The sequence below is a fragment of the Lacerta agilis genome, chromosome 16, assembly GCF_009819535.1.
Source record: "Lacerta agilis isolate rLacAgi1 chromosome 16, rLacAgi1.pri, whole genome shotgun sequence".
Classification (NCBI taxonomy): domain Eukaryota; kingdom Metazoa; phylum Chordata; class Lepidosauria; order Squamata; family Lacertidae; genus Lacerta; species Lacerta agilis.
The window spans coordinates 6102549-6116012 of NC_046327.1; the positions used below are offsets into that span (position 1 = coordinate 6102549).

General features: G+C 42.7%; 1 protein-coding gene across 1 annotated transcript in view; it reads right to left on the bottom strand.

Annotated features, from left to right (window-relative positions):
- Positions 1 to 13464, bottom strand: part of SVEP1 (sushi, von Willebrand factor type A, EGF and pentraxin domain containing 1) — a 130202-nt gene that overhangs the window by 37800 nt on the left and 78938 nt on the right. Inside the window, exons 26-34 of the mRNA XM_033173957.1 lie at positions 11523 to 11724; positions 10471 to 10646; positions 10202 to 10326; positions 8899 to 9022; positions 7175 to 7345; positions 6250 to 6423; positions 3282 to 3401; positions 2709 to 2885; positions 688 to 772 (exon numbers count right to left, since the gene is read on the bottom strand). Coding sequence (XP_033029848.1) covers positions 688 to 772; positions 2709 to 2885; positions 3282 to 3401; positions 6250 to 6423; positions 7175 to 7345; positions 8899 to 9022; positions 10202 to 10326; positions 10471 to 10646; positions 11523 to 11724 — 1354 coding nt within the window. The remainder of the gene's footprint in view (positions 1 to 687; positions 773 to 2708; positions 2886 to 3281; positions 3402 to 6249; positions 6424 to 7174; positions 7346 to 8898; positions 9023 to 10201; positions 10327 to 10470; positions 10647 to 11522; positions 11725 to 13464) is intronic.

The following is a 13464-nucleotide window of genomic DNA, read 5'->3' on the forward strand; positions in this document are numbered from 1 at the left end:
CATACCTCAACTCCCGAATGCCTTGGGAGTCGAACGTCCCGGCTCCCAAACGATCGAAAACTGGAAGTGAGTGTTCTGGTTTTTGAGCATTCTTTTGGAAGCTGAACATCTGGTGCGGCTTCCGCTGCTTCTGATTGGCTGCAGGAGCTTCCTGCAGCCAATCAGAAGCTGTGCTTTGGTTTTCGAGCATTTCAGAAGTCGAACGGACTTCCGGAACGGATTCAGCTCGACTTCCAAGGTATGACTGTATATGATTTCTGCTCTTTGGAATTCTTAGCTGTAGCTTTAGCTACCATGCCATTTATTGTACATAGTGCATACAACTGAAAAAAATAACGTATGCATTGCATAATCATATGTAGGGCATATAATTTAAAACATGATCACAATATTCTGCATCTTTTTTGTGCCAACAAATCTTTTATTATAAGAAGCAATAAAATGCAACACATTTTTATTTCAGTGGTGCCTGTTGTTTCTGAATAGTTTCTGAATAGTTTCAAGGTAGAGAGCATGGAAATTTTAAATATGTCATACTTATTGATAACTATATGCACTGAGTAGTCATTTAGAAAACATCCATGGACCCTATATGAACAGTAAATAAATAATAATAATAATAATAATTCAGCAAAAAGTCCTTCCAAATGCTGAACTTATGATTTATTTGATGTGCAATCCTCCTACCTGTAGATTATTTTGCTACCATATGTAAAATTGGAGCCATCGACTGCACCATTTTCTGGAACAACGGGGACACCACAGGAAACAGCTTTAAAGAAATCAAATAAAAAACACACACATTCTTATTAACATAATTTAACTCAGTTGGTCTTACTAATGAGCAGAGATTTGTAGAACTGTACGGCTAGCTGTGTGAAAATGGGCTAGTTCATATTAAAATCTAGTAAGACTCTCTTTTTTCTTTCTTCTGGGATACTGTACTATGAGCTCCCTCACTTTCATAGCAACAGGGGCACAGAGATTCAGCAAGGAACAGAAAGCCTTGGGTGATGGCTTATTTACAGAATAACTAAATAACCCAGACCACTTCTGGATCCTGTCACTAAGCTCTGCAAAGAAGCTGCAAGAGAGATATTTACTTTACCCCATGCCCTCTCAGGTCACATACACAGCTCAAACTGTTATTAAACACACCCAAAATAATCCTAGGAGTTGTATTTTGAGGAATGTGACGAGAATTCGCTGGTCACAGAACCATGGGTTCCCAGGATTCCTTTGTGAGAGGGAATGACTCTGCAGTCTGCTTACGTCTGTGCCTCTGTGCTATTTTTCTAGGAAAAGAGGTCCCAGAAACTCACCACGAACACCTCACTTGTTCTCTTATAATGGCAATGGTGCCACCTGAGAGGTGCTGGAACTGAATTCCTTTTTTTATTTTTATTTTTTAAAATAATATTTATTAACGGTTTTCCAATTAAATCCAAATTACAATACATGATTAAATTTTTCTAACCCCCCTTTCTCTCACCAAGAGGAGCATACAAACAAACCCCCCTCTCACTGGGGTAATCAATAATACTTTCCCAATTTAACCACTTACATTACTCATATCATTTTTACATTCGCAGACTTCCCCGATTCCCCCCCCCATTGATTCCCAAATTAACCCTAATTTACAGTTATTGCCAATTAGTCCCCATATTATTTTCTCTCCTTCTTACATTTTCCATATATCTTTTACTAAATACTTTTCCAACTTACAAATCTAATTTATCATTTTAAATTATCCTCCACATTCACTGTATTTCTAAACTTCCATTGTCTAATCCCATGGAACTGAATTCCAGCTGGAAAAAAAGGCCTGGATGTGGCTGTGTTCTTAATATTTTACATATGTATTTACTTAGTATATTTTTAACCGGCCCTTCATCCTGAGATCTCAAGGCAGATTGCAGATCAATTAAAATACCAGCAACCTAAGAAACAGAGCAGATAAAACATACCTAAAATCAACGGTAGCTCATTCACAATGGATCTTATTGAAGCTAAGCCAACCCAACTCTTTACAACAGCAGAAACTAATGCTAGCAACTTGAGGAAGCCCAGGCCAACAGTGAGGTCTTAACTTGGTGCCAAAATGACAGCAGAGCTGGAGCCCGGTGTACTATATGGGAGAGGGCAAACCATAACGGATTGCTACATGAATATCATCTCAAGAGAGAACTTCCTCATCGTAGTTACGTCCTCAAGGGAGCAGCCCATATCAACTTAGGCAGAAGGAGGTTTATGGACTGTCAAGTACAGTCGTACCTTGGAAGTCGAAGGGAATCCGTTCTGGAAGTCCGTTCGACTTCCAAAACGTTCGAAAACCGAAGCGCGGCTTCTGATTGGCTGCAGGAAGCTCGTGCAGCCAATCGGAAGCCCCGTCGGACGTTCGGCTTCCAAAAATAGTTCGCAAGCCGGAACAGTCACTTCCAGGTTTGCGGCGTTTGGGAGGCAAAATGTTCGAGAACTAAGCTGTTTGAAATGCAAGGTACGACTGTAATAACCATTGGAAAACTTTTCAGAGAAAACCACTTTATGCAAACCACTCAGAGATTATCTTTTTGATCAAACAGTATATTAACCTTGCTAAATAAATAAATAAATAGCCAATTCCAGCCAACTAGGCATTCAAGTGCCTAACATTTTCCAAGTGGAATGGTTCTAGATCTGTACTAACACAATAAGAACGCAGAATATACCTTCGCAGTGCGGTATCTGGTGACTCCATTCCCCAGACTCTAAACATGTAACTTTATCCATTCCTTTGAGCTGGTAGCCCTTATCACAGGAGAAACTGATTTCGCTACCAACACTGTAGCTGTCACCGTGCGAATGGCCGTGTTCAGGGTCTCCTGGGTGTTTGCACCTCACTGGTTCTTTGGAATCAGATAAAAGGTAAAACAGAGCTTACTGACATCAGGTGTGGCTCATGTGCTTAAAAATGAAAACAAATCATGCAACGTTTAAGCAGGCGACTTTGGGGGTGGGGAGGCCTAATTCACAAGATCATGGGAATACAGTGGTACTTCTGGTTATGAACTTAATTAGTTCCAGAGGTCCGTACTTAACCTGAAACCGTTCTTAACCTGAGGTATCACTTTAGCTAATGGAGCCTCCCGCTGCCGCCGCGCTGCCATAGCTGTCAACTTTCCCTTTTTTGCGGGAAATTCCCTTATTCCAGCGCAAAAATATAATTCTGCGATGTTTACGGAATACAGACTGGGCAAGTCTCTCCTTTCAGAACCCGTTACTTAACACTCCTTCCCCTGTACCTGCACATTTCTTGCCGTCTCCTGTGTAAGGGTGGATGCAGGCACATAAGTAGGAACCGTTTGTGTTACGGCAGGATGCATGCGGGTCACAGTCTGAGCCAACAGCACACTCATCAACATCTACAAAAACAGAAAGTGGGGTTCCTATTAATGAAATGCCTTTGGCGTCTTTCAGCTTTCATGCCCTAAGCTGTCTCTGCTTGTGATGTTTCTTGGCCATCTAAAGACACCCCGAAGGTCTCTTTGGTCTTTCCCCATTCTCACTTGCTGCCACTCATGCCCAGGATTTCCTTCCCAGGACACCAAAAGTGGTGAAAGTTCCCTTTACAAACCCCAACCCTTCCCTGCAACTCATCTCCACCTGAAATGACTGCATTTGCTCTTATTCTTCCTTTGTTATCGTAACCCAGGGGTCCCCAAACTAAGGCCTGGGGGCCGGATGAGGCCCAATCGCCTTCTAAATCCGGCCCACGGACAATCCAGGAATCGGCGTGTTTTTACATGAGTAGAATGTATCCTTTTATTTAAAATGCATCTCTGGGTTATTTGTGGGGCCTGCCTGGTGTTTTTACACAAGCAGAATGTGTGTTTTTATTTAAAGTGCATCTCTGGGTTATGTGGGGGGAATAGGAATTCATTAATTCCCCCCCCCAAAAAAATATAGTCCGGCCCCCCACAAGGTCTGAGGGACAGTGGACCGGCCCCCTGCTGAAAAAGTTTGCTGACCCCTGTCTTAACCTCTCCCTCCTTACCCTCCCCATGTTGTTGTTTTCCTTTCCTACCACCAACCTTGATTTAAATTTGGATTGCGAAGGATTGTTGACCTACCTACCCAGAAATCCAGCCAGATGGGCGGGGTATAAATAATAAATATTAAATATTATACCTATGTTACTATTCCAAGCATCCTACGCACCAATGGTGCTAGATTAATTAAGGTAAAAAGGTAATGGACCCCTAGACGGTTGAGTCCAGTCAAAGGCGACTGTGGGGTTGCAGCGCTCAACTTGCTTTTCATGCCGAGGGAGCCGGCGTTTGTCCACAGACAGCTTTCCGGGTCATGTGGCCAGCATGACTGAACTGCTTCTGGTGCAACGGAACACCATGACAGAAGCCAGAGCGCACGGAAATGCTGTTTACCTTTCCACCGGAGTGGTACCTATTTATCTATTTGCACTGGCGTGCTTTCAAACTGCTAGGTTGGCAGGAGCTGGGACAAAGCAACGGGAGCTCACTTCGTTGCAGGGATTCGAACCACCAACCTTCCGATTGGCAAGCCCAAGAGGCTCAGTGGTTTAGACCACAGCGCCACCCGCTCCCCTTACTAGATTAATAATATAGTCATACTAATAGTACCCTTGGTGGTGCTACTGCCTCAGGGACTCTCAATCTTTGATGCTTTATACAAAGATAGCAACTTACATATCACCAAGAACTATTAAAAACAATGCATGAAAGAATGCACACATTCTTATATGTCCCTTCCTTTCATAGACTGCTGCTCGATAAAGACATAACAAAACTTATCAGAAACAACTGCTGCACGATGACAAAAAATGCAAACATATACTCTTGCTATTGTAAGCAATGCCTTCAAAACTATGTAAGCTCAACGATACATTTAAACATATTTTGCAGGGAAAGCTTGGTGGGCCACAAATATCCTGCACCAAAAATTCGAAGACCCACATCTAAAACTGGGTGTCCTTGAAGGGGTCTTAAATATCTTGGAACAGCAGTTCTTCGTGCTGCAAAGCAGATTGCTTTTGAAACAGAGAGGATTTTCAAAAATCAGGTTGCAATAACGTGGCCTGGGTGGGGTCTTGCTCTCTGAAGGGGGAAACAATTTCTCTCTCTGCTTGATGCAAAGCCTCAGACATGCCTGAAACAGGTTTTGGGGAGCTGGCCAACAGCCTTATTCAGCCACATTTGAATATGTAGCGTGTGCAAGTTTGGGGATGGTCCGATGTGAACGGCCAATGGCGACTACCACCTGATCAACCTGAATCAATGCAGGGCATCTATGGCAGTGAGACTGAATGTGCTACCTTCAGCAATACTACAGGGGAGATTCCGGAAAACAGCACTCACAGAGAGTCTACGTCCCTGAGGACAGAGTCATATTGAATCAGGTAGGTAGCCGTGTGGGTCTGACAGTCGAAATAAAAACAAAAATTTAAAAATGTCCAGTGGCACCTTAGGGAGCCAGTGTGGTGTAGTGGTTAAGAGCAGTTGATTCGTAATCTGGTGAACCGGGTTCGCGTCTCCGCTCCTCCACATGCAGCTGCTGGGTGACCTTGGGCTAGTCACACTTCTTTGAAGTCTCTCAGCCCCACTCACCTCACAGAGTGTTTGTTGTGGGGGAGGAAGGGAAAGGAGATTGTGAGCCGCTTTGAGACTCCTTCGGGTAGTGATAAAGCAGGATATCAAATCCAAACTCCTCCTCCTCCTTCTCTTCTTCTTCTTCTCCTTCTTCGAGACCAACTAAGTTTGTTCTTGGTATAAGCTTTCGTGTGCATGTATCTGAAGAAGTGTGCATGCACACGAAAGCTTATACCAAGAACAAACTTAGTTGGTCTCTAAGGTGCCACTAGACAAATTTTTCATTTTTTCTTATAGAATCAGTTGTGCATGTTCCTTTGCGCTGCCTATTGTGTCAGAGAATTCCATCTAAATATCCATTAGGCAGTTGGTTGTTAACAAGGTGTAGCACTCAGACAAATGTGAGTTACCCTTCCTAATGTTTACCCATGATAGGGGTCGCAACGTGGATTCGTGAATGTTATACAACAGCATTTTAATTGTTAGATGCAGAGTCTACCGGGTGATTTCATTGTACTGAGCCTTTCAGAATTTTGTCTATATGCCAGTAAATATATGTCAGTCAGTAGGAGAATGGAGGCAGAGTTGAGGAGGGGTCTTAGGACTCTTGTGTTGACAATATGGCCAAACATGGTCATGATCTCACCGAGGCAAGAGGGCGAAATGGCGCTCCAGCTTCCGCTGTCTGTACAAAGTGTCCTCGAGTCTCCTAATAAGTAATAGCCGCTGTTGCATTGATATGTGATGGTGGTTCCAGCAAAGAAGTCCTCGGCGGAGTAAAATCCGTTTTCTAAAGGAGGAGGCTTCCCACAGCTAATTCCTGCAGCCAGACGATATATGCACAAAAGTATTAGGAGGTTAGACGCGCTCACTTTCATCTCTTCTTGATACAGTGGCCATGATTCCAAATCTTTAAAGGTTTTGGAGAGAATGCAGTTTTAGCCATCTTCACTTCTATTCAGTTGACCATAAAATCATACAATAAACCCATTAAAAGGGTTAAAAACATTTAACCACCGTGGAAGGGTGTAGTCTTAATTGCCTGCATAGGCCTGGTGGGAGAGAAAAGTTTTCAGCAGGTGTTTAGAAATCAGCAATGAAGGTCAACGTTCAATAATTTAAACTGAACCTTCTCCCCACTCCTGCTTTGCAGGAAACACCCTCAAGCCCTCTCATAAAGTTCTATAAGGGAATCACAGAATTTGGTGCCTTGGTTTTGGAACGCTTTGGATTTGGAATTGACTTCCAGAATGGATAAAGTTTGAGCACCAAGGTACCACTGTACATTTAAAGCACACGACTTCTCCCCAAAGGATCCTCAGAACTGCAGTTTACCCCTCACAGAGCTACAGTTCCCATCCCTCTTAATAAACTACAGCTCCAGTGATTCTTTGGATCAACCTAACAAAATCCATTTACATTTTGTGATAGCAGCATTAGAAGGGGCCTTCCGGAAATCACTAAGTGGCCTCATTGACAGTGATTTATTTTGTTGTTGCTTCATTTAGGATCTTCGGTCTAATACTGCAGCAAATCCTAAAGTTAGGAGCACCCTAAGGGTATCCACTTACTTTCACAGCGTGGGAGAGGTTGTGCCCACTGCCCTAAATTGAGACATTGCTGGACGGAATTCCCTTCTATGTGGAAACCTGGGTCGCAAAAGAGGGAGACTTTTGACCCCGGCTTTGAATCTGTTGATGAAGTTCTCAGGTGAGGTATGGAGCCTTCTAGGGGCGGGCAGTCTGAGAACAAAGGAAAACACACACACAAAACAGCTAAAGCACATTAAAACAAGAGCTCCTGCAATCCCACATGGTTGTGTAACATGAATTAAATGAATATCTCCATTTAGTTGTTGAAGTTCACCACACTACTGCCAGATGCTAGAAGCATGAGAATTGCAGATTTCTCCAAACTTTGTAAATTGAGGTAAAATGTTGTTCTTGATGGGTTGCTTAGATTTGATATTGTTTAAATTGCAGCAGCTGCTGCCTCGTGTTTTTTTTATTTAAATTGTCTTATGTCAAGTTGTTTTAAATTCTATGTTTCATTCGCTTGTCTGATTTGTTCTTGATATGGGCCAATGGCCGTAATAAAATTTTACTTTACTACTCCAAACTTTGATTCCCAAAACTTTACTAGTCTTCCATGCTATGCAAGGAGATTTGGAAGACGTATATACACGCTTCCAACGCTTGCTTTCAGAAAAAAAACATAGGAGTATTATATGTTTCAACACCCAAGGTTAAAACCATTTTCACAAGTGAAAAACAAACAAACAGAGAAACAGAACGGGGAGCCAAAATAAGATTCACATTTCTGTTCCAATGAATGACTGGAAATCTCTCCCATTTGACCCAATCCTAAACTTTACTCTTTCAACATCTCAATCCAGGAAACCATAAATATTTCGCTCGAGGTCCCAAGGAACATTTATTACACAACACTGGAATCCGAAGAATGAAGACGGAATGTTCCAGTCATTAAATGATCAAGTGTATCTGTGAAAGGCTAGTGGGCCACGGGGATAATCATATCATAAGTTTCGTGCCACTTAAGGAACACCAGTATACCAGCGATTTTTGTTGTTGGTTTTTTTTCTGCTTTCAGGGACTTATTTCTGTACTGAAACCAGCTTTGCAGGTGCTGCCAGAAGCTCTTTCTAAAAGCCAAGCGATCAGCTGGTTGTCAAGTCATAGGAACATACGTAAAGCCTATATGGCAGTCACATAGTTTGTGTAGTTAGTGTCAAGGAGATAAAAGTCTGGCCCACTGGGCTGAAAAGGTTTCCCACCCCTACTTTCGGGCAAATATGTGAGACCCCCGAGTCCTCCCCGCAGTCCTTCTGCTCCTCCAAACAAATTACAAGGCAAGCTATGCATGACACACTAAGCTGGAATCTACATGCATATAGAAACCATTCTGAAAATGCTTTTTTAAAAAGCGTTTTTAAAAAATACATTGAATTTTCCCTAAGGCTCACCATTGCCAGCTAGTGTCACATTGTATATTGCACTTAGAACACACTTAAAACATTTCGTTTGCAGCTGTAAAACTTGAGTCCTCAGTCAACGAATGGCTTAATTTACAGCAGCAACATGGCGGAAGGAGCAGGAACGACGCAGCTGTGACTTACCCTTAAAGGACCCAACACATTGTCGCTAAGTCATAGTTTGGCTGAGCATGCAATGAGGCACCTCTGACTAGCTTCCAGGGTGCGCCAGGATTTCCTGAGCAAAATTTAAAAACCATTGCATTATATTACAACAACACTTTTAGGAGATAGAGCTCTAACCAGCACAGAATATGCTCTTGGAATCTATCTTCACTCTTCCAAAAACCCCAGGAAGGAAATCTGGCCAGGCCAATACATTGCCCTTTTGGAGTTCTTCTGGACAAGTAGTAGCCAAGGAATTCACCTGATAGTTCAAAAGAAAAGGGACAGATACAAGCTTGTTAATTAGTTGGTTCCTCCTCTTCCTTCTCACCGCAATGACCAGTGAATGATCAAACTGAACAAACTCATGTCTACAGTATCTGAATGCAAGGCCTCCCTTTGAGAAATACTGGGGGTGATGGACAGATGGTGTTGTGCAGAAATAGTTGGAAGAATATCTGTTCTTCACTTATTTCCTGAAACATGGATCAGGCAGGAAGAAAGACAATCTTAAATATTGACACCCATTTCAGAAAAACACAGTGTTTTTAAGAGAAAACAGAGGGGGAGGAGGAGGAGGAGAGGAGTTTGGATTTGATATCTCGCTTTGTCACTACCCAAAGGAGTCTCAAAGCGGCTAACATTCTCCTTTCCCTTCCTCCCCCACAACAAACACTCTGTGAGGTGAGTGGGGCTGAGAGATTTCCGAGAAGTGTGACTAGCCCAAGGTCACCCAGCTGCTTCATGTGGAGGAGTAGAGACGCGAACCTGGTTCACCAGATTATGAGTCTACCGCCCTTAACCACTACACCACACTGGCTCTCCAGGAGATATTGGATGTCATTAAAACTGTTACATAACAACCCCAACACTCTAACCAACTCTACAACATACGGCAACTAATCGCTTTCAACTAAAAACTAGTTTAAAGTGATGTATGATCCGATACATAAACAAAGAACTTCCACCCACTCTCACAGAAGTTGAGTCACTTGAAGCAGGGCTGACTAGCCTCCCTCCATCCCATAAGTGGTAGCCATGTTAGTCTGCTACAGCAAAAAAACCAAAACCCCAATAACACCTGAGTTTTGCAGTGCTACAGGCTATAGTTTATGAGGCGGGCCTGCTTCCACTGATAGATCAAGCACAGTTTAGGGTTTGGATGACACACTAAGTTGTGGTTCATAAAAATGTAGCATGAGGATGTGTGAGCCTGAGGGAGAGCCGGGCTCATTCTTGTCTGAACACAGCCACTACCTTCCAGTTTCATTACTGCCAACGTGGTTTTATTTTTCACAGATATAAAACAATTCTGAGCAGTTGATGAGACAAAGAGCAAAGGATCAGGCCCAGAATATGGGAAATTGCTTAATGTATTTTCATTTGCCAGACAGGGCTCTCCCGAGCTTCAAAGAAACCAAATGAAGTGTTACATATGTACCTGTTCTGGGGACAGAACATAACCCCAAATGTTGAGCTGGCTAATTGAGCCGACAAAAGACTCTGCTGGATTAAATCCTTCTCCTCTTTGGTCCTGCTCCTGTCCAAGGACTAAGGCACCTCCACCTATTCACGAAAGAGAGACAGAATAAGAAGATAGCTGAATTGGGTCCCACCTTCTGTGCTGTAATTGAAAAAGCACAAAACCCTCTCAATCAATATGCATCATTGTTAAGTGATATAATCAAATAAATATGGAAAGGTCCATACCAGGGATTTCCGATCCTACAGATAAACCACTGCCTCCATCGGATAATTTCCCATCAATATACACCCTCCAAGCTCCATCAATGCTTGACCAGGTGACAGCAATGTGATGCCAATGGCCATCATTCACAGAAGGGCAGTCTGTAATACTCTCCTTCCCATTCACATAAAGAACCCACCTAATTAAGAGAGAGAACGGATGAATGATTCATCTTTGCCCAAGGATAAGGGGGTAAAATGATTTAAAGGTGAACCTTCAGAATTTGCCCTTTCTGAAACAATATGCAAAATGAAACACAGCCATCCTTTGAAATGCACACCTCTCTGAATTTTCCAGTGCAGTTGTCTAACTAAGTAAATTAGGCAAAACAAAATTAAAAATCAAAAAATTCCTTCCAGTAGAACCTTAGAGACCAACTAAGTTTGTTATTGGTATGAGCTTTCGTGCGCATGCACACTTCTTCAGATACACTGAAACAGAAGTAAATTAGGGTGAAGCATGCATACATAGGACGCAGGTGGCGCTGTGGGTTAAACCACAGAGCCTAGGGCTTGCTGATCAGAAGGTCAGCGGTTCGAATCCCCACGACAGGGTGAGCTCCTGTTGCTCAGTCCCTGCTCCTGCCAACCTAGCAGTTCAAAAGCACGTCAAAGTGCAAGTAGATAAATAGGTACCACTCCAGCGGGAAGGTAAACACTGTTTCTGTGCGCTGCTCTGGTTTGCCAGAAGCGGCTTAGTCATGCTGGCCACATGACCCGGAAGCTGTATGCCGGCTCCCTCGGCCAGTAACGTGAGATGAGCGCCGCAACCCCAGAGTTGGACACGACTGGACCTAATGGTCAGGGGTCCCTTTACCTTCACCTTTATGCATACAAAAATGCTTTGTATTAGGGGAAACTGCTTCACTAGAGAGTCTGATTACCTGAGAAATTTTCAAGGTTGTGTGTGTGCAGCAAATTACAGCTTTGCCCATGGAGAATTAATTACATGGTCCCCAAGAATACTGAAATTCATCTAGAGAGTAACACAGCATTGTTTTCTACTTCACACCTACCCGTTGTAATCTGTAAGCAGAAAGGCATTGTCACTTCCATTTTCCACCGCATAAGAAATGGGAGTCCCATAATTAGTTGTATCTGCCGATTTCATCCAGAATGCACAAGTGATTTCGCTGAGTGAGGGGAGGACGCTGTCAAGCATGACATAGCCATAGATCCCAGACACGTCAAAATCCAGATTAAATCTGGAAGACTGTTCTGCAACAAACGGAGAGGGGAAAAAAGTTTCACTGTTCCAATGGCTTGCTAAGAAACACGCTTGCCTTCAAAATGAACAATTTCGTTTGCTTTTCCACTTATGCTTCCCACGTTAACAGACTACGGAAGTTGATCCTGAGACAATCCTAAAATGCCTGGTTTCTGTAAAAGCTGAAAAAATAAACCTATGCTGCCAATACTCGTGGTAAATCAGTATACAATAAGCAGCACAAAAAACGGCGCACACAAATCTACCAAACCATTCTACGTATTGAATTCTATATTGTTAGTCCAATCAAAAAGAGAGCAATGCAGGACAATTTCGGTCTTTAAATGTATTTAAATGTCTTTAGCTAGGCTCCTGTAGTTATAGATCATCTGACTGGACCTATTTTCATCAATAACTACAGGAGCCTGGCTAAAGACATTTAAAGACTGAAATTGTCCTGCTGTACTGACTTGAATGAGTTTTCTGTTTGTGGCTTCTTTGTTTGACTTTTTGCATTGCTCTCTTTTTGATTGGACTACCAATATAGAATTCAATACATAGAATGGTTTGGTAGATTAGTGTGCGCCGTTTTTGTGCTGCTTATTGTATACTGGTTTCTGTAAAAAGCACCGGCCTCCATACTTATAGCCAGAAATCTAACATTCTCCTTTTTAAGGCACTGTGAGCCTGCAGAAAACGTGTCACTTTTGTTGTCTTCGGATGGGATTGACTGTAACGATCTGCTTTGAAGTTGGATCTCGCAATGCCATCCCAAGATCCTTCACCTCTTGCCTACAGACGTACCATCTGTTGCATCAAAGACAAACTAAGATCTATGGAGGAAGGGCAGGATACAAATTTCATAAATAATACACCTTGGATTGCCATCAGGACTGAAGTGTGCAGTCAGGGGAGGTTTAAGCCTTCCTTCTCCACTTGCCATCACAATGAAAACGCCCTTCCCATAATTAATATATATTTTTAAAAAGGCTCCCAGTGTTTCATGGTAGCAGATCAAAGCTTATTCTTATTGCTCGATGCGTTACACAGACTGGTAGAGGAAACGGGGTAACATGCAAGATTTGCAAAGCTTTGGCAAGGAGAAATGCTCATAATTTGTTAGGGATCAAAAAGAATTAACGGCAGGGTTGCCTTTTTCCACAAAGTGGCAGGCATAGCATTATTTATTGCAAGACGAAAGCTACACAGTATCATATATGTGTGCCATAGCACACCACCAGCATAATATAAAGCAGAACAGGAATAAAATCTTTTCCATGGTAGCAAGGGCTGAATACACTGCACTGGCCAAAATCTGCTCTGAAGGGTTGCAGGGAAGGGTCAGGGGGAGATTCTGTTACATGGGCAGAATTCATTCTGCTTATGCAGTAACTTCTTGCATAAAACATAGAATAGAATCATAGAATCCTAGAGTTGGAAGAGACCACAAGGGCCATCCAGTCCAACCCCCTGCCAAGCAGGAAACACCATCAAAGCATTCCTGACAGATGGCTGTCAAGCCTCCGCTTAAAGACCTCCAAAGAAGGAGACTCCACCACACTCCTTGGCAGCAAATTCCACTGTCAAACAGCTCTTACTGTCAGGAAGTTCTTCCTAATGTTTAGGTGGAATCTTCTTTCTTGTAGTTTGAATCCATTGCTCCGTGTCCGCTTTTCTGGAGCAGCAGAAAACAACCTTTCTCCCTCCTCTATATGACATCCTTTTATATATTTGAACATGGCTATCATATC